Source organism: Suncus etruscus, chromosome 16, assembly GCF_024139225.1.
Source record: "Suncus etruscus isolate mSunEtr1 chromosome 16, mSunEtr1.pri.cur, whole genome shotgun sequence".
NCBI classification, from domain to species: domain Eukaryota; kingdom Metazoa; phylum Chordata; class Mammalia; order Eulipotyphla; family Soricidae; genus Suncus; species Suncus etruscus.
In genome coordinates, this window is record NC_064863.1 from 60,694,166 (window position 1) to 60,717,700 (window position 23,535).

Here is a 23,535-nt window from a genome sequence, read left to right on the forward strand (position 1 = left end):
AAGATAAGTTGTGGAAATTTTAACAGTCCTGACCTACAGATTAACTTACTGATTTTTTAATTCAGAATGGCTATAGCTTGAAATCAATATAATAACTATGTAAACCAAATTGATAGCATACTGAAAAATTAAATAACTAGTTACTATTTTATACTTTGGTTTGAGATCTAAGAATTTATCAGCAGTGGAACTTTGTCAAAGTGAAATAGACAAAAATCTAGAAATCCTCATTTAACTCTCAGAAAGAAATTTGCATTTAAACTTATCATCTCAGTGTGAATTGTTCATTATCATCATTATATCTATTGAAAATTATTTTTGGGTACCCTGCTGGTGGCCACAGTGGAATACTTTTGAGACCAAAAATAAAAAGGCACATTCACAATTTGCCTTCTGGAGGATATTGAACAAATGTTCAATTAATTGACTTTAGGACTATTTCATATGCTATGGTGATTTCTGCTTCCAAAAATGAGCACATTTATTGTCTATACTGTTCATATGACATTACTTAAAAAGAAAGATCACTGTCTGTTACAGTATGTTGGCTAATAGATGAACTTAGAAATAACTCTGATGCATTTGAGGTTATATGACTTGTATGAGCTTGGGGAAGATTAGTTGCTTAATAGCTTATATTAATACTCAGTTTCTCTTTCTATAAAAAGGTAAGAAGAGAAAACAGTAGATCGTTCATAGGTTGTGTAAAATAAATCAAGTAATAAATAGAACAATGCCTGTCCAGTAGAACCAGTAAAGATATTGGTTATTGCATTAATATATATTTATTGATATTTTATTTTCTATTTTTTATCATATACACGATTTTATGAATAGAGAATTTATTTTAAAACTATATCCTCTGGGCTGGAGCATTAATAGCACAGCAGGTAGGATCTTTGCAGTGGGTATGATCTTTGCTTTGTATGCCATTAACTCAGGTTCAATCTCTGGCATCTTGTATGGTGTCCCAAACCAGCCAAAGTAATTTCTGAGCATAGAGCAAGGAGTAACCCCTGAGTGCTACTGGTGTGGCCCAACTCCCAAATATTATCATTTCAGAGACTAGAGCAATAATACAGAAGGTAGGACGTTGGATTAACCAGACTTCACTGTAACTTGTATGGCATATTAGCCTTTAGCTTTAACAATGGCGTCTTCCTCTTTACCATGTCAAAAAACCACCTGGCCAGAAAAAATTTCTCGATAGGCTCTTTACCTTATACTCTTTTCCACCAATGACAATGATCCTAATTTCCCAGTAAATATTGCAGTTCCAGCAGGCTCTTCCTCTCACTCCACATAGTGGAAAGGTCTGGAGACCTTTTTGTGTTTCATCTCCCTTAAGCCTGCTTTGGATTATTTCTGTGGTGGTCCTGCTTGAGACCGGCTTTCCCTTCCCTCTGGGATTATGGCATGTGAATTTATTCACACCTGGCAAAATAACTACCACTTTTTTTTTCTTTTGGTGTTTGGGCCACACCCGGCAATGATCAGGGGTTACTCCTATGTGTTCAGAAATCGCTTCTGGAAACTTTAGGTGATCAAACCCAAGTCCATCCCAAGTTGGATGTGTGTTTCACTGTGCTATCTCTCTGGCCCCAACAGCCACTTTTTTAATTAATAATTTTTATTGTGACCAAATTGGATCATAAATCTTTCACAGTAATATTTTAGGTACATAGCGGCATTGAACCTCGGCATTCCCACCTCGGCATTCCCACCATCAGTGTTTTCCTACCTCCAATCCTGTTTTCAGCATGCATCCCATATCCCCTTTTTGATTATTTCTTTCTTTAGTCTTTTATAATTTGTATAGCTCTGTATTTTATTTGGAGGTAAACAATAAGGACATTTTGAGTTTTAATGATAACACATTTATATTATTGTTATGGGGAGGGTGATAGTACTTAACATTCTGTTGCCATGGAAGAATATATTTTTTTTCTGGCAAAATTCATGTTTTTTAGACAAAATATTTTTTTCAATTTTAATTATTTTTTTAAATAATTTTTATTTTGACCACAGTGGATTACAAATCTTTCATAGTAATATTTAGGTACATAGTGACATTGAATCAGGGGCATTCCCACCACCACTATTGTCCTCCCTCTACCCCTGTTCCCAGCATGCATCCCATATCTCCCTTCTTTCCCCCCTGGGCTGCCAGTATAAGTGGTTTCCTTTGTGTCTAGCTTGTTGTAGATTGGGTATTGATTCTGTTGTTGTTGGCTTTGGATTTAATGTTTATTAAGTCTGATCATATATTTATTTTTTTATTTTGGGTGAGTTACACCAGGCAGTGCTCAGGGGTTACTCTTGGCTCTACACTCAGAAATTGCCCTGGCAGACTCAGGGCACCATATGGGCTGTCAGGATTCAAACCACCGTTCTTCTGCATGCAAGGCAAATGTCTTACCTCCAAGCCATCTTTCTGGCCCTCCTGATCATATATTTTTACTTTTACTTAATGTTTATACAACTGTTTGGTCTTGGTTCCTTCCATACATTTTTTCCCCTCAATTTATGAGGCAAAACAAGATGATTGAAGTTATGTGGTTCTGTTTGAAGGGAAAGAAAAAAAAAAGACCAAAAACCAAAATTTAAAAAAAAGCAAAAAACAAATAAAACAAAAAACCAGGAGGGGTCCATCTAGAGGGTTATAAATATCAATTTAAAAGAAGAAAGGGAAAAAGGAAGAAAAACATCACAAAAAGTCAAAGAAATACAAAAAAGGACAAAAAGAAAAAAAACAAAACCAAAACTACAATGACAAAACAAACAAACAAACAAAAAAAAACAAATGAAAAGCTCCACCACAATACAGACAACAACCAAACAATAATCATGAGCCTGAAATAAAAAGAAAAAAATTGTGCTTTCTCCCCCCCCCCCCCATTTTGCTTAGGCACAGTAAATATTGGGGAGATTAGAAAGAGAATTCTTTTGGCCTAAGAGATACAGGGTTTCTCCGCCGTTGAAGCATACTGTCAAAGGAATAACTACAGGCTCCATACATGCACTTTTACTCTCCCCTAAGTCTTTTTGTGGTGTCTGGAAACTTTTGCTCAGTCGTGGATGATAAAATCAGTTGTCTGTAACTAGAGATCTTGGTATTCATGCACAGGTCATAGGATGGAGCCTAGGATAGTCTTTATGGTTCTAGAAGTTCTGTTCTAACACTCCAACAACCACTTTTATAGGCTCTGATTCGGGATTCCGTCTCTTGCAGAGAACAATAGACCACTATTGTACCCCTCTCAATTTTTGAATAAAAAGTGGGGAGATTTTAGATTATACCTTGTTTACTCAAAACAAAGATCATCCCTGGCTATTTGTGCATCTTCACAACTTGGTTTCATCCAAACAAAGATCATCCCTGATTTCTTTTCTTTTTTTTTTAATCCCTAATTTCTTGTATCTATTTGTTTACAGCCTGTTTTTACATGTTTTATATGTCTCAAGCTAACCTGGCTGGGATTGGCTCAGGATAGGCCTCTGTCCTTACTCCCTAGATTGAGGGTGGTCTCTGTAATCAATAAAATGACAGTCTGGTAAGCAGCTCCCTCTCTTGATATGAAGTAGATTGCCAGACTACTCGTGTTTCAGTTTGGATTATTTTGTGCACCAACCATGCTCCAAATTCCCCTCCCCCATGGGATTATGGCATGTGGATTTATTCATAGTACGGTGTTTGAATTTAGGTTCAATCCCTGGCACCTCATATAGTCTCTAGAGCCTGTCAGGAATGACTTCTGAATGCAGAGACAAGAATAATCCCTGAGCATTATCAGAGGTGGCCCTAAAATTAAAAAAAAAATCTCTTTTAATAATAGCACCATAGTGGGTTGCAAATATTAAAACTAATAATTATTTGTTAAGCTGTCAGATGAAAGTATTGAGCTTTTCTTCACTTAATGTTTTGTGATGATTTCTATTTTCTTACAATATGTCTTTTTGGGGGAAAGGGAAATATATGGCTGTACTCACACTTATACCTGGCTCTCTGCTCAGGAATCACTTCTTCTAATGCTCTGGGGAACATATAAATTTCTGGGGATTGAACTCAGTTTGATCACATTGTATTACGTCTTTGGTCCCTCAACATGACATTTTATAGTTGCATTTAAAAGGGAAGAGAAAAGAAACAGACTAAAGGAGTAAAAGAACTTCTTGTGAAGAATTGGGGCAGTATGTATATGTCTATATAATATATTTCCATTCTTTAATTGATTCTATTATTCTTTATTCTTTCATCTATTCTTTTTTTATATACCTTTTCTGTACACAGAGCAGGCACCAAGAATAATTTAGGTAAGGGATAAACCAGATGGTGAAGGTGCAAAAACAAAGTATAACAATGAATTACACACAAAGCAATGGGTATTAAATGTCTAAAGAGACATTCAAATTAATTGTTGTGTGCCCTCCAGGTAGGAGGAGATTGTTTCTAGCAAAGGCAAACAGCTTATATGAAGTGCTTATTCTTTTATCTCTGGTTTACTCAACAAATGGTAATGGCTCTTCATTGTGGCCTTTGTGTGACTAATGCAAAAGTAGACTAAGAAAGCGGGTAGAATAAGGACAGTTTTTAAGACTTCGCTATTCTTTATATTAGATATATATTTTTTTACTATTCCTCTTTATTGAAAAATATTTAAATACGTATAACCAAAATAAAATAATGGTTGCCAGAGATTGATGAGAGCATGGAATGGGAGATATTGATCAAAATATACAAATCTTGTGTTATACACAATAAGTAGGGTTTATGGTTAGTAATATTATTATCGAAATAAGATTTGACTAAAAGCAGATACCTTGTATTAAAGTTTAAACTTATAAATAAAGAAACAAGGACAATAAGATATAAAAAGAAACGTTGGGAGATAATAGATAAGTTTCTGGTATTGATAGTGATGAATCTTTCAAGCATCCCCAAACTGAATAGTTGGTGTATGTTAAATATCTCCCTTTTGTATGTCAATGTAACATAAATAAAATTATAATTAAAATATTATGATTAAATATATATTTTATAGTTGGCTAAAGGGATATTTTTTCTTTAAATATTCTACCATGCCAAAACTCATTGATTTTCACATCATAAATTGTTCCTCATAGTAAAGCATGTGTGGGTGATAAGGACTGCCTAAATGCTTAAATTCAGAATTCTTAATATAACGTTCCTTTCGTAAATGCTTGTATTATGCTAAAAAGTATCTAAGGTTTATTCAGTAACATTGAATTCAATAATGCTCATGGTGCTTGGAATTTTTTTTTTGTTTTTGTTTTGGACCACATCCTCAGGTGCTCAGGGGTTATTCTTGGCTCTAAACTCAGTCAGAAATTACTTCTGGCAGGCTCCAGAGACCATATGGAATGCCGGGGATCGAACCCAGCAGGTCCATCCCTGGGTTAGCCGCATGCAAGATAATCGCCCTACCGCGGTGCTATCTCTCTGACTCCTGGACATGGTACTTGGTAATGGGTGAATTTTGAGGAAGGTACTAAAGTGCACACTGTCTTCGAGGAACTTAGTGATCTAAAGGGGGAGAAAAAAATTACAGGTAGAAAAATGAGATAACGGGCCAAGAGGTAGCACAAGTGGTAGGGCGTCTGCCTTGCATGTGCTGTCCTTGGACAGACATTGGTTTGATCCCCTGGTGTCCCATATGGTCCTCCATGCCAGGAGCGATTTCTGAGCACAGAGCCAGGAGTAACCCCTGAGTGTCACAGGTGTGCTCCAAAAATCAAACCCCCCAAAACAAAAATGAGATAACAGTGAGCAAAATAGTGTTTATTGGTACCTGAATAATTTAGTTACAAATTGATATTATGGTATGAATAAAAAAGAAATCTGTGTTAAACAAGAAATTGGAAAATATAGAATTTTCATCTTGGAAACTGAATTAGAGATGGAGGGAGAGAGTGGAAGAGAGATGAAAGGAGATGAAGATATAGAAGGAGAGAAAAGAGAGAAAAATTTCTAGTTAAGAGAAATGAAAAAGAAAAGAATACAAAATGTAAAAGATGTAAAAGAAACCAATTATTACAGTTCTGAGTTCCTATGGCACCTGAAATGAACAAAGATTGGTGTCAGAGTTACGTGAGAGAGAAACACTCCATCTTTATCAACAATCTCTGAGTGCAGGCAAAGTTCAGGATCAGTAGTAATGAATGAGGTATTATGTGAAGAAAGTCTGCTGTGGGTGCTGGTAGAAGGGATTGTTGCTGTATTTTTTGTTTCTTCTTATTGTTAATGGCGATTTGGGAGAACTGTGTATTACTGGATCTTATTTTTATGAACTTTGTCATTTTGTAGATTGACATTGGCCAGAGATAACCAGGGCTATCTTGTCAGAGAAATACAAAGAAATGCAGCTACCATTACATAATCACTATGTAAAAGGATATAAAAAGAACAAGTGAAGCAGATTAGAGACATTAACCTATTTTAAAATAAAATTATCTGTAGGCCAACATCTGTGAGAGCTTTTCATAGAATCTAGGCAGGCTTTTCTAGTAAGGGCTGGTCACTTTTAAACTTGTGTGTGTGTGTGTATGTGTGTGTGTGTGTGTGTGTGTGTGTGTGTGTGTGTGTGTGTGCCATACCTGCCCTCAGGAGTTACTCCCAGAAGTGTTTTGAAAGCAGATGAAATTCTGGAGATTGAACCCAGTTTGGCTGCATACAAGGCAAGGGCCCTACCCTGTAATCACTTCACCCCTTGAAACTCTTGAATTTCAGTTTCTGTTAGGATGATCATCCCATTTCTGTGGTGTGGAATATAAGAAAGACACAGAAAGGTTAATCAATTTGTTTGAATTGGCATAGCAAGGACATAGCAGAGTTTGTATATAAGTCAGGCAGTTAGCTCTAGAATCTGTACTCATAATCCTAATGTAATGCTGTGCCTTTTATTTATTATTTTATTTCTCTACCTGATCAATTTATAAAAATATAAGTTCCTATCACTTTATTATGAGACTCTTACTCTGTGTACTTTTTTTGGGCAGAGGTTGAACCATACATGATGGTGCTTAGGGACCATTTTTGTTTCTGTGCTCAGATGTTTCTTTTGTGTTCTGCATGTCAAGAACAGTCTCACTGGGGCCAGAGCAATAGCACAGTGGTAGGGCGTTTGCCTTGCATGTGGCCAACCTAGGATGGACATGGTTTCGATTCCTGGCATTCCATATGGTCCTCCTTCCCCTGAGTGTCACCGATGTGACCCCAAAACAAAATACAAACAAAAAAGAAATGTCTCATCGCAATTTTTTTTTGCCAGTACCATTTTCTCAATTGATCTTAACATTTTGGTACAACCAATTTCTTTACCAAGCTCCTCCAACTTTATATGGAGAGTCTGATGTTGTGGACGATAAGACTGTCAGTTCTCCTACAATCAACACTGTCTCTGTAATTCTACTTGCATTTGACAAAATTTTACTTTCCAGAATTACCATTTTTTTGTTTTAATACTTTCATCTCTATTGACTGATTCCCTCTTTTGAGTCCTCGTGTCATCCTTGTGATACATATCAATGTATATCAATGGGTGATGAGAAGGTAACATAGCTATGCACTTTGCTGTCTGCAAAGGGATGAGATAATAATGCAGTGATAGACAATTGTCACTTTAAAGGTACTCTAATTGCATATGATTGCTGCACACATAGGTCATTTGTATAGTCATTTATGAATGGAATGCTAGTAGTAAAGTTTGCATTTTATACAGTTACAAATAGAGGCTCCTAGCTGAAATCAGTGCTAAGTTGTTGTGAGGGCAGGGAGTAAGTAATATTTAACAAAATTGTGGTAACTGAAATTCACCATGCCTAAAGGAGGGCTCTTAAGATTTTACACTTTAGGGGCCAGAGAGATAGAATGGAGGTAAGGCGTTTGCCTTTCATGCAGAAGGTCATTGGTTCAAATCCTGGCATCCCATATGATCCTCCGTGCCTGCCAGGAGCGATTTCTGAGTGTGGAGCCAGGAGTAACCCCTGAGCACTGCCGGGTGTGACCCAAAAAACCAAAAAAAAAAAAAAAAAAAGATTTTACACTTTATTTTATGCAGATGTATTTTTCTGTACTAAAAAAAGTTAATTTATGTATTTGATTTTGTAATTTTTTCATTTAATATATAGTATTCACACAAGAACTAATCATGACTTCATGATTAATTGCTACAATATTTATATTGTATATTGTATTCTGTATTATATTGTATGTTGTATATTTGAGCTTTGGAATCACAACTAGTGATACTTGGAGCTAGTTTCTGGCCCCAGCACATGGTATATTGTTGAATAGGTATATTAAATAGTTAAATGTTAAATAGTTTATTTAACTAACCTCCATTTTGGATACTTAGACTTTTACTTTGGTTTTTTTTTTTTCTCAATTATAATCTGTGCTTCACTAATTACCTATGTACCTAAATCTTTAAAATGACTTTAATTTAGAGTTGATGCCTTTCTAGAGGTATAATTGCTGGTTCACATAGTATACATGTACTGTACTCTTTTTTTGGGTGGGGCACATCTAGTTTTGTTTATTCCAAACTCTGTGCTCAGGGTTTATTTTTGGAGGATCTCAGGGTACCAGCTCAGGGTACCATATGGTTCTCCAGGGATTAAAGGCAGGGCAGCCACTTGCAATCTCTCCAACACCTGTAATTTTTATACATGTATTTTTAAAAAGTTTCAGTATTTTTCAAATTTCCTATATAGAACTTTTCCCATATAGGCTCCTTGCAGCAAAAACATGAAAGGTGTGCCTACATTTCTAAGTTCTTTCCAGAAAAGTTTTTTGTTTTTATTTTTGTTTCTGGGCCACACCTGGTAGCACTCAGGGGCTACTTCTGGCTCTGTGCTCAGAAATCGCTCCAGGCAAGCTTGGGGGAACCATAAAGGTTGCTGGGGTTTACATCCAGGCCTATTTTGGGTTGTTGCACGCAAGGCAAATGCCCTATCGCTGTGCCATCACTCTGGCCCCACATTGATAGTTCTTAAGTTTTTTAATTTTTTTTTTTGCTTTTGTGCTACTCCCAGTTGTGTTTAGAGGTTCCTTCTGACTTTGTGCTCAGGAAAGTATATGTGGATCAAATCAGAGTTTGCCACATACAAGGCAAGTGCTATGCTATCTCTTTGGCTTCAAGCATTGTCATTCTTTTTATTGCCATTTTCCTAAGTAAAATATTTGCTTTATTTTAACATCTAGTTTTGGTAATTAATCCAAATTTTCTTATGACTTTATTTATAGTATATATATTGAATCTATGGACTACTATTATTTGGTATATTATAGTAGTTTTCATGTGTAGAATTCTAGCTTTATTTGGTCAAGCACACACATACATATTTTGGTTTTTGGGCCACACTCAGTGACACTCATGGGGTTACTCCTGGCTATGTGCTCAGAAATTACTCCTGGCTTGTGAGACCATATGGGACGCTGGGGATCAAATCCTGTTTCATCCTGGGTCAGCCGCATGCAAGGCAAATGCCCTACTGCTGTGCTATTGCTTCGGCCCCAAGTACATATATTTTGATAAATTTATTGCCCAGTATATTTGAATTGGTTTTCTATTTCTATTTTTATTTTAGCATTTTTGTATTTGCACAACTGTTTTTAGCAGTAATAAGTTTGTAATGTGATTACTAGTTTTCAAATGCTTTCCATTTTTTTGTTTTAAAAAGAGTCAGAATTGGTCACAACCTGGCAGAAACTCTGTTAATTTTTCATTACACGATTTTCAGGGGATGGGGTCAAAAGGAGCTAGTAGGGCATTCAATTATGTGCTTGAGTATGTTGGAATTTTTTTTTTCCTTCCTTCAGGTGTACAATATTTTACTTGGGCTTGTTTTTCAAGTGCATTGAAGCATGGCTAAACATTTTTGTGTACTTCTATTATGTAAAGAAGAAGCACAGTCTTGTTAAATATTCCTTCATCAACTTTGCAGTTAGCCAGTTATGGGCAGTGAGAGCCTGGGCTTTAGGCATTGGTCAGGGGGAGGGAGAAGGTGGGGGTCTGGGGAAAACTCAGGATTGGGGTTCTCTGTTGCCCCCTCCCACTGCTGTAGAAAATGTGATTGGCTAGTGCTCGTTTCTCGCTAATACTTTTGGATGGGTCCTAAGTGGGAAAGAAGGGAAAGTCATGTGGTTGGACCTCAGCTCATTGGAGTACTAAAAGTTCTTTGTCACACACTACACAGAATTGGAGCACAGTCCTTTTGGTGGAGAGCTGAGATACAGTTTAGAGCCAAAGTAAAAGAGAAGGGCTTTGATTTCTTTTAGTTTTTAAATTGGGAAGAGGGAGGCTCAGCGAGGAAGATGTCTACTGAAAATATAGAAGAACAGCCGAAGAGTTTTGGGGACAGAGAAAAAACCCGGAGCCACACTTTCATCAGGGTCATCCAACCAGTATTTAACCATAGTATTTTCACTTCTGCAGTCTCACCTGCCGCAGAACGCATTCGGTTCATCTTGGGAGAAGATGATGATAGTCCGGCACCCCCTCAACTCTTCACTGAATTGGATGAGCTGCTGGCTGTGGATGGGCAGGAGATGGAATGGAAGGAGACAGCCAGGTAAGGCATGGTTGATTTGTACAACACAGGACTAGGAAAATAAGGATGGGTCAAGGGAGTGAGTCTGTGTGTACCTTTCTCCAGCCTTAGCATTTTAAATAACTGTTGGCTGGGTTGAGGAATAATATGATTCTTTCTTCACTTTTCTGTGAATGGAAATAGGATACTCTTATTTCAGTACTGGAGCATTGTTTCATTGATCTATATGTTTTCAGTTTAACACTATTAAGCGATCAGAAACAAACATCCATTCATTTACTATTTAATAATAGAATATCTTAAAGACATAAACACAAGAAGCCAAAGCTAATAGCCTAGCTAATAGCTATAACCCCACTGCCAAAGTTATCTTGTGAGATCATGTCAAATTTATTACCCATTCTCTGTTAGGAGGGAGTTCCAAAAACAATGACTTTTGTTACTCACAAAGTTGCAATTCTAAGGAAAACCTTTATATTTTAAGAAACTTTATTTTATTTTTTTTACAATATATTTGATCTTAATATATATATATATATATATATATTTTTTTTTTTTTTTCTTTTTGGTGGTTTTGGGCCACACCTGGCAGTGCTCAGGGGTTTACTCTTGGCTCTGCTCTCAGAAATTGCTCCTGGCAGGCTCCAGGGATCATATGGGATGCCGAAGATTGAACCAGGTCAGCCACGTGTAAGACAAATGCGCTACCTGCTGTACTATAGCTCCAGTCCCTAAAGAAACTTTCTATCTTTACCCTTAAAGAACCGCTCAGCTGAATGCAAAGTGGAACCTCCCCTGAATTTAGAGTCTAGAGATGAGTTCAATTTTAGACTCTGTTGTCTATAAGCTGTGTTATGCTCAGGTGTTCAGAATTTTAACTTTATTCTCAATAGAGTGGATTTCAGATTTTTTTTTTTTGGTTTTTGGTTTTTGGGCCATACCCGGCGATGCTCAGGGGTTACTCCTGACTGTCTGCTCAGAAATAGCTCCTGGCAGACACAGGGGACTATATGGGACACCGGGATTCGAACCAACCACCTTTGGTCCTGGATCGGCTGCTTGCAAGGCAAACGCCACTGTGCTATCTCTCTGGGCCCCTGGATTTCAGAATTTTAACTTTATTCTCAATAGAGTGGATAATAGTGCTTAGTATATGTTATACAAATATTTGATATTTGTTAAAATGATATGAAATACATGTCTAGTAATATCAGGTATATAAATACATATGTGTGAGTAGAGATGTGGAAATGCTTGTCAATTGTGTTAAACATTGTATATCTAATTTCATTAATATGATGTAAGAGAGGTTTTCTTTACATATAATCAATGATATATTCCACAATAAATTTTATAATATGTAATAGTTGTGTTATCAAAAGATTCTGATATATATGCAATTTGCCTCAATATTTATATTACATTGAGTGTACTTTTAGAAACAAAATAATATAAAAATGGGCATTTTAGGTCTAATTATTTCAAATAAATCCAATTCAACTTTGTTTTTCGGATGTATAGTGCATGTTGGGCATTTACTTATTTTAATATTCTACGAGTACAAAAGTTAACGAAAGAGCATACCATAGATAATTGTATTTATTGAAAAGTTTGAAGTGAGTTCCGATACTGTCTTCTAATCTCAAGAATGAGGTAAACCAAATCATTATTCAAAGTTGGGTTTAAAATAAACCCTGTGATTATAGATGGAAAAGAAATTTATACATGAAGTTCTAACTTTAGCTGTATCTTTTGTGTGTCAGAAAGACTTCTTTAAAGAGTTAGAGAAAGACCTTTTCATTTTTGGAGCATAATCTTTTTTTTTTTTTTTTTTGGCCAACCCGGTGATGCCCAGACGTTACTCCTGGCTATGTGCTCAGAGATTGTTCCTGGCTTGGGGAAACCATCTGGGACACTGGGGGATCGAATCAGGGTCTGTCCTTGGTTAGCGTGTGCAAAGCAGATGCCCTACTGCTTGTGCCACTGCTCCAGCCCTGGAGCATAATCTTAAAAACTTCATATACCATGCCATTTGTAATCAAGTCTTCATTAATTTAATTAAAATTTGAGGATAAGTTTACTTTTCATTTAGTCAGTACTTATTTTTTGTGAATTTATGGATTTAATATTTCCATTGTACGAAATACTACTGAATGTCTTCAGCCACTTAAAATTTTAAATTGTAACACAAAGTCATAAATGATTTTATTGGTTAATGGTGAAGTCTTTTTGTTAGATAAGAATGTCAGGGTTCTTTAGACTTGTAGAGACATCTGCTTAAAAAATTCAGTAGGAAAAAAGTGAACAGAAGCTATGAATAATTTTATAATTTCTATAATTAAGACTTCTCAGCATCAGGAAAAGATAGCTAATCTTTAATTATTTTGTTTTTAATATCCTGGATAATTTTTCTCATTGTAATATCCTGGCACCTACAATGGGTATTTTTGTTTGAACTCTTGTTTGATAGCTAATTAATATGTTTTTAAATTAAAATATTCTTTGTCGCTCATTTCACTCCTACCTTATAATGCTTCCTCTTAAAGCTCTTCATTTTGTTCTCTCAACACAAATAACTTGTGTATTAAAGTGATCAGTAAAGCATATTTATAGCACATAAAATAGGCTCTATAAGAAAGCTTTCAAAGCTAAACTTAATTTTCCTCTTCATTTTATTATTTATTTTCTTTATATAAAAATAAATTTAAAAATAGTGAGAACTGTAATGGCACTACCTAAATTAAGTGACAGGGAGATTTTGGTCTGACTTGGATATGCAGCTATCTAAGTGTTCAAATAAAGATGTATTCATTTATTTATTTATTTATTTATTTATTTATTTATTTATTTATTTATTTATTTATTTATTTATTTATTTATGTTGTGGCCAAAGTTAGTTACAGATCTTTCACAGTAATATTTAAGGTACAGAGTGACAATGAATAAGGGGAATTCCCACCACCAGTGTTGTCTTCCCTCTACCCATGTTCCCAGCATGCATCCCACTTCTCCCTCCTTTACCCCCCAGGATGCTAGCATAACTAGTTCCCACTTGTACAGCTTGTTGTAGATTGAGTATCATTGACTTTGGGTTTGGTCTTCAAGTCAGATCATTTTTTATTTCCACTAAATGTTCATATGACTGCTTGGTACCATCCATTTTTCCTCCTCAAAGGCTGAGCAAGATGATTCCAGTAATGTGGTTCTGTTGGAGGTATAAGAAATGAAAAGGGAAAAGAAAGAAAAGCAAACTAACATGCAGCCCCCAAGGGGGGAAAAAAACCTAGAATAATGGTTTAGGTATTATAAATATTTATTTAGAAGAAAGGGGAAAAAGGAGAAAAAGGTAACAAAACAATACAAAAGAAGAAAAAGAAAATAACAAACAAAACAAGCAAACAAAACCAAAAACCTGTAACAACAAAAATACAAAAATTATAGCAAGGAAAGAACAAACAAAAACCCAAACCAGAAACTATGAAAGATAAGCAAAAAGCCCAAAGAACCCCCTCAAAAAAAAAACCCACACATACAAAAAAAGATAAAACAACAACAAAAAACCCCAAAAAACAAAGCAAACAAACTAAAAACACTCAAAAAAGCCCCAAACCACCAACTACTTAAAAAGGTTTGTGTCTTCTTCTCCCTCTCCTTCTCCTCCTCCTTCTTCTCTTCTTTCTTCTTCTTCTTCTTCTTCTTCTTCTTCTTCTTCTTCTTCTTCTTCTTCTTCTTCTTCTTCTTCTTCTTCTTCTTCTTCTTCTTCTTCTTCTTCTTCTTCTTCTTCTTCTTCTTCTTCTTCTCTTTTCTTCTTCTCTTCTTCTCCTCCTCTTCTTCTTCCACCTCCTCCTTCCTCCTCATCCCCTTCCTTCTCTTCCTCCTCCTCAGCCCCTTCCTCCTCCTCCTCCTTCTCCTCCTCCTCCTCCTCCTCTTCCTCCTCCATAGGCACAGTAAGTATTGGGGAAATTAGAAGGGAATACCCTTGACCTAAGAGATACAGGATTTCTCCACCCTTGAAGCATATTGCCATGGGAACTACTACAAGCTCCATATAGGCTTATTTTCACACCCCAAGGTCTTTTTATGGTGCCAGGAAACTTTCTGCTCAGTTGTGGATGATAATATCAGGTCTCTGTAGCTAGAGATTTTGGTATTTGCATAGATCATAGGACGAAGGCTAGGAGAGAGATTTTCTTTAGGGTTCTAGAGTTCTGTTCCATCATTGTTGTTGTAATCAGCATTCTGCAATTAATGATCTTGGGTTTTGCTCAAATCCTTGGACAAAGCCTTGGATAGAGTCTTTCAGTGAGGTTCCAGAAGTTCTGCTCAGTCACAGTTGTCGAAGTCAGACCTCTGGAATTAGAGATCTTGGATTTTGTACAGATACTAGGACCTTTCTCATTGGTCTTGCGATAGGCTCTGCCCAGAACTTGTTTGTCAGTCAGTCTTCTGTAGTTGGCAATTTTGGTTTTTGCACAGAGCAAAGGCTGACATGTCTTCTGGATTCATCATACCGTTAGGTGATGAGCTAGGGAACCCTCTCTTAGATTAAGGTGCATATTGGTGCCAGAGCGGTATTAGAAGTTTCCCAGGGAGGAGTTTGGTTCCTGGTGCAATTGCTGGGGCCTGTGTCTGTTCTGCGACTGGGATCTGGGTTGGACCGTTGCTGTCCAACCACATGGTATCTAAGTTGGGGTCACATGACACATGCTCAGGGTGGGAGGCATCCCTGTTTTATAACATGTAAGAATTCTTTTTTTTTAATGTAAGAATTATTATCCCTAGTAGACAAGAGCTTGTTTCTGTGCATAATATTTCCCCTTATTTAGAGTGGCAATGCAAAAGGGGACAGTGCCATATTATATTGCTGGTGCATTTGGGGGGTAGAGTGATAGGCTATACAATCTCTGTGCCCTGATTTTGATCAAAGCTTTTATCCCAGGCAAGACTTTTTCTAGTAGGTTTTTGTAACAAGCAGTACCAAAACAGATGAAGTTAAAGGGGGAAAAGTTCTATATATGTTTATATAATAGAATAAATAAATAAATAAATAAATAAATTTAAAAGGGGAATTAGAGGAAAAAAACGATTTAAGAGGCTGTCTTGGCTACTTTTCCATCCTTACTCTCTTTTCTTTCTTTCTTCCTTCCTTCCTTCCTCCTTCCTTCCTTCCTTCCTTCCTTCCTTCCTTCCTTCCTTCCTTCCTTCCTTCCTTCCTTCCTTCCTTCCTTCCTTCCTCCTTCCTTCCTTCCTTCCTTCCTTCCTTCCTTCCTTCCTTCCTTCCTTCCTTCCTTCCTTCCTTCCTTCCTTCCTTCCTTCCTTCCTTCCTTCCTTCCTTCCTTCCTTCCTTCCTTTCTTTCTTTCTTTCTTTCTTTCTTTCTTTCTTTCTTTCTTTCTTTCTTTCTTTCTTTCTTTCTTTCTTTCTTTCTTTCTTTCTCTTCCCTCCCTCCCTCCCTCCCTCCCTCCCTCCCTCTCCCTCCCTCCCTCCCTCCCTCCCTCTCCCTCCCTCCCTCCCTCCCTCCCTCCCTCCTCCTTCCTTCCTTCCTTCCTTCCTTCCTTCCTTCCTTCCTTCCTTCCTTCCTTCCTTCCTTCCTTCCTTCCTTCCTTCCTTTCTTCCTTCCTTCCTTCCTCTTGGTTACTTTTCCATTCTTAAATACTTTATTTCTTAGAGGGAAACATGACATTTTGGTGATTTCATCAGTTATATATTGTATTGTTGGAGAAGAAATAGTGAAAGTATATAAATACTGAGAGTTCGGTGAAGTTGTATAGGAAGATACACTCACGGTTTGAATACATCCCGAGACTCTTCCTTACAGAACTTGCAACAATTATAACTTATAGCATATGTGACATCATTGTTTTTATTTTGCCCCTTATCCTAACTTAACTGAAAGTACTGACCAGCATGTCTCTTTCACTGTATTTTTTAGTCCCTTTCAACTCCTAAAAAATATTAAATATTTAATAAACAATCTGTTGAATATGATGGGCTGAGACTGATTTTCTTAGAAATAGTTCTAAATGTGGTATTTTCTTAGCAATATCCCTTCCCTAAAGTTAAAATTCTATGATAATTCATCTTTGTGGATTAACCAACAGGTAATAACTAGACTTAAGTTGCCCAGCATAAACTGACAAGGCTCAGATGATGGTTTATGTTTAAACTTTAAATGAATTCATCAATATTTGATAAAAATTGCATTAGGTTTTCCAGTATTAACTGCTTTCTTACTATCTATAAAACATAATTGTGTGGTCATAGACATTTCAAAATATCACCTCAGATTTGCTCTTCTTGAAGAGTCCTCACCATAATGAACACCATTCCCCAAAGACACTCAACTTTAGAAACATGATTTCTTCTTTGACTCCATACCATAACATGATCTATTGGAAAAATTTTTAAATCTATTTTACTCTCTTATTTCAGAGGATCAGATTAAATGCTTTATTCCCAAACCCTGGTCCAAATTGCCATAATTTCTCTTCTACATTACTTTAAATGCATATAAGTTTGCCTCCCTATATCTGCCTGTAATGATCTCATGAATTATCCTTTGTGATTCTTTTGATTTCTCCTCCTCTTCTCTCTTGTTTGCTGTTAGACCATCATTGGATAGTCATACTCTTGTGTTTGACTTTGTTCTTGATGTTTCAACTTGTCTTAAATATACTGCCCTCAGTTATCCATCTCAACAGTTAACTCACTGATCTTGTCCTTATCTCTTATTACTATTTAGTATAATTTATATCAAGCTTTTTTCTCTTCCCAAAGAAATCAGAGAAAGCCCTCTGAGGATAGTAATTTTTGTTTGTTTTGCCTACTATTATATTCTAATCTGTTACTATCTTGGCACACAAGCCACATTCAAGACATACAAGTTAAAATGAATGTATATAGAAACAAAAGCTTGATACTTAGATGGCAGTTCTTAGAAATATCCTTTGGGAGACTTAGTGATGCTCATGCTTCTATAAATTCTCAACATACCATATATACCTTTCATAATAAGCTATATTTTGAAAGTATTTGTCTTTGGGCCACAAACTGAGCATAAGGAGTATTGGTTCTGTGCTCAAGGATGAGTTTTGGGGTTCTGGAAAGTGTATCTACACCTAACACTTGCATAGCAAAAACCTTACCAGTGTACTATGTCTTTGGCCTTTGTTTTGAATATATTTGTTGTATTTTTTTATTTTTGGTTTTTCAGGCCACACCCATTTGATGCTCAGGGGTTACTCCTGGCTAAGTGCTCAGAAATTGTCCCTGGCTTGGGGGAACCATATGGGACGCCAGAGGATTGGATCGTGGTCCTTCCTTGGCTAGCGCTTGCAAGGCAGACACCTTACCTCTAGTGCCACCTCACTGGCCCCTTCTATTGTAATTTTTGATGGTCATTTATGGTGTTTGAATTTTAGACATGATAGAATTATTCCATTTAGACTTGTCAAAATAGAATGAGTAAAAGATCTCAAAACTTCCAAATTAAGAAAGTTTAGCATTTAGAAGGGATAGAAGGAAAAAAAAAACTTTCTATATGAAGAGATAATTCCAAGATTCTTTTTGGCTGTTATAAGTTTGACAATTTTATGTTTTTCTGTATAAACTCCAATTGACAATTTCAGAGAGTATAATAAATTTTGCAGCTATATTCTGCATAACATAATTTTTAATGATTAGCCCATGCCCCCACCTGAATCCAATCTCTTATTTAATGTTCTTTTTTTATTATCTATCCTGGAGAAGCCTGTTCTTTTTTTTTTTTTAATGGAATTCAGCTAAAAAAGGCAGTTGAGGAAAGGTACTCACTTGAAAATCTACAAACTCCCAACCTATTAGAATTAATACAAGTATATATTAAGTATATATACTTAAGTATATATTATTTTTGGTTTTTGGATGACACCCAGTGATGCTCAGGGGTTATTCCTGGTATGCACTCAGAAATATCTCCTGGCTTGGGGACCATATGGGGCACCGGGGGATTGAACTACAGTCTGTCCTAGGTTAGCTGCATGCAAGGCAAATGCTCTACTGCTTGTGACACTGCTCCAACCCCAATATTACATACTTTCATTTGTTTAATTATTTATTTTAACAAGACTACCCTACACTGAGTTTTAGTTCTAATTTTAATTTTACTGTCATTTTAGTTCTACTAATATCCAAACTATGTGAAGAATTTATACAATTCAACTACAACACCCTTCCCTCTCCCAAGCAATCTGATAAAAAGGTGGGGGGGGGCAACACACCTTTGTAGAAACTTCTTCAATGAAGATGTATAGATATCCAAAACAGACAAGTGGATATGGAGGGAAGATTATTAATTTGCTATTAATTTACTAGAGTATTCTATCTTTAGAGTAGTGCAAATCATAACCACATTGAGATGCTTTGTTATATCCATGAGAATGGCCTAAAAGACTGAAAACAAATGTTGGTGAGGATATGAAGAAAAATAATCTATAAATGTAATTGGTACAGTTTCTATAGAAAATCAGATGGAATTTTTGTAAAAAAGTAAAAATTACTTTAAAAGTAAAAATACTGGAAATGCCGGTACCAAGAGTTATTGTCACCCCTATATTTATAGTGGCTTTATTCACAAAGGCTAAAATATGATTCAATACTCATCAACAGACAACTACTAAAGCAGGTGTCATAGATGTGGTCTGTGGAATGCTGCTATTCTATTGAAAAAGGTAAAACATTGCCTTTTGGGACAAAATGGGTGAATCATCAAATTATTAAGCTAAATGAAAGAAGTAAGAAATGAAAGACAATTGCTAGTAGTTTTATCTTTATGTGGAAAATAATTCACAAAAATCAACAAACATATATATGTAAATATATATATATATTATATAACCTCTAGACTTGGTGAAAAGTAAGGTTTTCACTTGGTATTTATTGGTTGGACAGACCAAAGGGATGAGAGATGATTAAATGACTTTTTAGATTATGGAATGGCACTGGAATTTTGGCTATGGATATAGGTAATTCTAGACACAGAGAGAGGGGTGAAGCTACATTCCTGAAATACTATAATATTGTGAAACAACGATAAATCAATAAAAAACTAACCTGTCCCCCAACCTGATAAAAATTTTGCTGCTGAACCTGGGTGAAAGGAAAGTTGTTGCAAGTTACTGCAAACATTAACACAAGCCAATGAGTAAAATGGCCATTGATGTTTCACTTCAACTGGGACAACACAAAATAACATTGATTTGTGTTTCTGTATGAAAAACTGACCTGACCTACTTTTAGCAACCTGGTATCTGGGAATAGTTATTAAACACAGACATGGTCTTATCCTGATGATTTGGAGAGGAACTTCTTTCTTTTCAGTCCACCCTTCTTCTGTCTATATTTTCTCAAATGGATGACCATGAACATTCTGTTAAACTTGGTTTATTTAATTGCCTTTTTAAGAAAAAAGATGGACAAAAGACATTTAATTACCTATGTAGCTATATGTACTGTTTTGCAATATCTTCTGTTATTGATCTAGAAATATAAAAATTCTCATTAAACATTATTTATCCCAGGTATATTCTAGAACTTGGTTTCTTTTGACATTTGACATTTTTACATTGTCAAAATTATTTTAATATTATTAAAATTATTATTATTTATACAAATATATTACATTTGTTATATATAAATTTATATGTATCTATGTATAAACTATATAAGACATATAAATGTATCATTTTAAACATTTTATTAATTATTTTATATAATATTATATTATTACTATTATATATCCTAATTATATTCTATATCCTACATATATAGGATTATGTTCTAGTGCAAAGGTCATGTCTATTTTCCACTCTAAAACTAGCATATTTTATAGTTAGAGTTCTTGTGTTTTTTTAATTATTTTAAATCATATGATTAGAAAATTGCAAAATTCAGTGATTCCCAGTAGACTGCTGTTTCTTCAACAAACAAATGAAGTGCTATTTGGTTGGCAGGCATACAAAATACGTTAAACTGCAATGTACTTATCATTATTCTCCTAAGACCTTGGGATAAATAAGCTTCACCTAGTAAACTCCTCCTCCAAGGTTAAAACAATTATGTAATTGCAAGTATTTAAAAGTCAGCTTCTGAAGCTAATTTTCCTATAACATGTCAAGTGCTATGACAAAAGAAAAATAAGAAAATTATTTTCAATATATGGCTATTTATAGTTATGAAAGAATGATAGGGGCTTTTAGTACATTTTACAGTAAAAAGGCCTGTGTTTAAAAAAATGTAATTATATGGTTTTAAAGCACCTTTACAAATTCACCGGAACTTGGATAGATTGAACTTTGATACCTTTGCCATAGCCTTTTCTTTAATGGGTTCTGATTTGAATTGAATAGTTTTTATGTTTTCTACTTCCTTCAAATTTGTCCTTGGCTATGAGAAATAAAGGCATTACATTCAGTTTTTGGCATGAAACTATTTGTAAATGTTATAGTTAGATCATCTAACCATATAATCTGCCTAGATTATAATCTACCTAGATTATACTTCCTGCTTGAAAGCATATATTGGAGTATAATCAGTTCCCTGAACAATCAGAGCAATACATTTCAAAGGAATTTAATAGTCATTCTTTAAGTATTTCCCTTAATCCAGGGCTTCTCAAACTTTTTAAATAGGGGGCCAGTTCACTGTCCCTCAGACCATTGGAGGGTCTGACTATAGTAAAAACAAAACTTATGAATGAATTCTTATGCACACTGCATATATCTTATTTTGCAATGAAGAAACAAAACAGATACAAATACAATATGTGGCCCGTGGGCCATAGTTTGAGGCTTAATCTATCAGCTCTGATTACCACAATATTCAGTATGCATAAAACTGAATGAGAAATATTTGCTAAACTTGGTATAATAATGAACTCTTTGAAGTCCAGAGTCTAAGAAATTGTCCATTTTAACACTGGTGCCAAATATAACAGTGTCTAGAGATTACTCTGCCCCTGTGCTTGAGAGTCGCTTCTGGTGGTGCTCAGGATCATATGGTGCCAAGGGATTAAACTCAAGCCTTTTTCAGGCAAAACATGCACTCATTGTCTAGCCCTAGTTTATTTGATATTATATTTAAATTTCTTTATGGTTAAATCTTGATCTAAAAGCGTAGTGTATTCCAGAAGGGAGAGTTAATACGTTTCCATAAATATAAGCTAGTTGGTGTGATTTCTAAGTGCGTTTTAAAAACTTAATTAAAATTTATGCTCAATCAGATTACTACAATATAATAATGAGAATACAGTGAAAGTTTTGATGACAAAAAGAAATTCCTTTAATAAAATAGAAGTTTTTAATCAAAATTTGTTTTGGGTATTTGAGGATAATGGCAGAAGAGAGCCATAATCACAGTTATGTGAGGCTTAGTTTATAAAGTAATTTGACAATCTAGATTTATGACATCAATGAAAGAGAAGCCATTTAGTAAAGATAAGAGGAAATGAAGGTTGTATAAAACACACCCTTTCACAGATTCATTGCCATTCACACTGGGTTCAAATTCTATGACTGAAGATATTGTTCATTGGCTAGTAAAAATTCAGGAATAGAATCTAGGGATCACTGCATGTCTCATAGGTGATATAATAATACCTAAGCCTATATGTCTATATGGAATTTTCTGTCTTTGCCTTACTTTGAGCAATCAATTTGAATTACATAAAATTTATTCTGATGCCACTTACCAATAAATATGATATTCTGTGAAACATTGAAAAAATATAAGTATAATTAGTGTAATATACTCCATAAAATAATTACTGTTGAAATAACACTTAATGCTTTTTATTGATTTTCTAGTTCCATAGGAGTATATGAGTTCCCTACTTCCTTCTATTTCTAATTGATTATAAATACATATCAAAAGATATCAATGAACCATACACACAAACTTTTATTATTTTCATGTACTATTTTGCAATCATTTTGGTAGCATAAGCAAGGTCCAATTATGAAATTATAAAACTTCGGAGGTAGCCTTTAAATTTGTGTGAACACAATGTAAAAATGTCAACTGCCTACATTTTTCTGGGGCTCCAGGAATGGGAGAGAACTGGGATAAGTTTGACATTGACACATACTAGATTTCCTTACTTTTTTGATGGTCGGGGGCTTGGATAGACTTCTACAGGAGAATCTGGAAGAGAATCTTTGAATATGGAGGAAATATTTCAAATCACTGGAGTGCTGAGCTTGATTAAAATTTTGAATTTTCTTTGACACTGCTGCTGATCTCTTGATCTATTTTTACTTTTAGTTCTACTAATGTATTTTCCCCTTTCCTCTGGGGGTGGTGAGCAATCTATAAATAATACCTGATGTAGAGCTTCCTCTGGTTTCTGCCCTTTGTTCTCATCTTTATTGTGTTAGGTGAGCAACCAGCCTTTTCTTGGAAAACATTTTTCAATCATTAAACCTTTGAGTAAAGAATGTAGGAAAACAAATTTTAACCCCTTCTTTGAAGTCCAGTCTTTATCAGCACATGTTAGAAGGTTTAAAGAGAGTAAAAGAAGCTTTTTGCTTTGGATTATGATGTATAGCAAAATGATATTTTTGTGAGTTTTTCTATTACAGTGTAAAAGAAGTTTATATGTAGAATACATAGATAGAAAAAGTTAAGTCTCTTCAGTTAAGCTGTTTTTAAAAATCTATTCATATTTATTTATATTTATTTTAATATATTTAATATATTGAGAAATTATCAAAATGCCCGAGAAAGATGCCACCATGAGAGTATTATTTGTTCCATTGGAGGTTAATACAAGATCTGCTATGATCAGAATAGATGTATTCACTGAGCTTGTGTATTTTTAAACACATGTGGAGCCAAACTTTAAGGGGAAAGCTCTATTAAAATCTCAACGAAAGGGAAATGTGTGTCAGTTCAGAGAGATTCAAGTAAGACATAGCAGCACATACTGACCT

General features: G+C 35.2%; 1 protein-coding gene across 2 annotated transcripts in view; it reads left to right on the forward strand.

Moving 5' to 3' along the window:
• Window positions 1-23,535, forward strand: part of SLC4A4 (solute carrier family 4 member 4) — a 468,271-nt gene that overhangs the window by 181,985 nt on the left and 262,751 nt on the right. For both annotated transcript variants that reach the window (XM_049789908.1, XM_049789909.1), the window contains exon 4: window positions 10,458-10,593. In XM_049789908.1, the coding sequence (XP_049645865.1) occupies window positions 10,458-10,593 (136 nt within the window). The remainder of the gene's footprint in view (window positions 1-10,457; window positions 10,594-23,535) is intronic.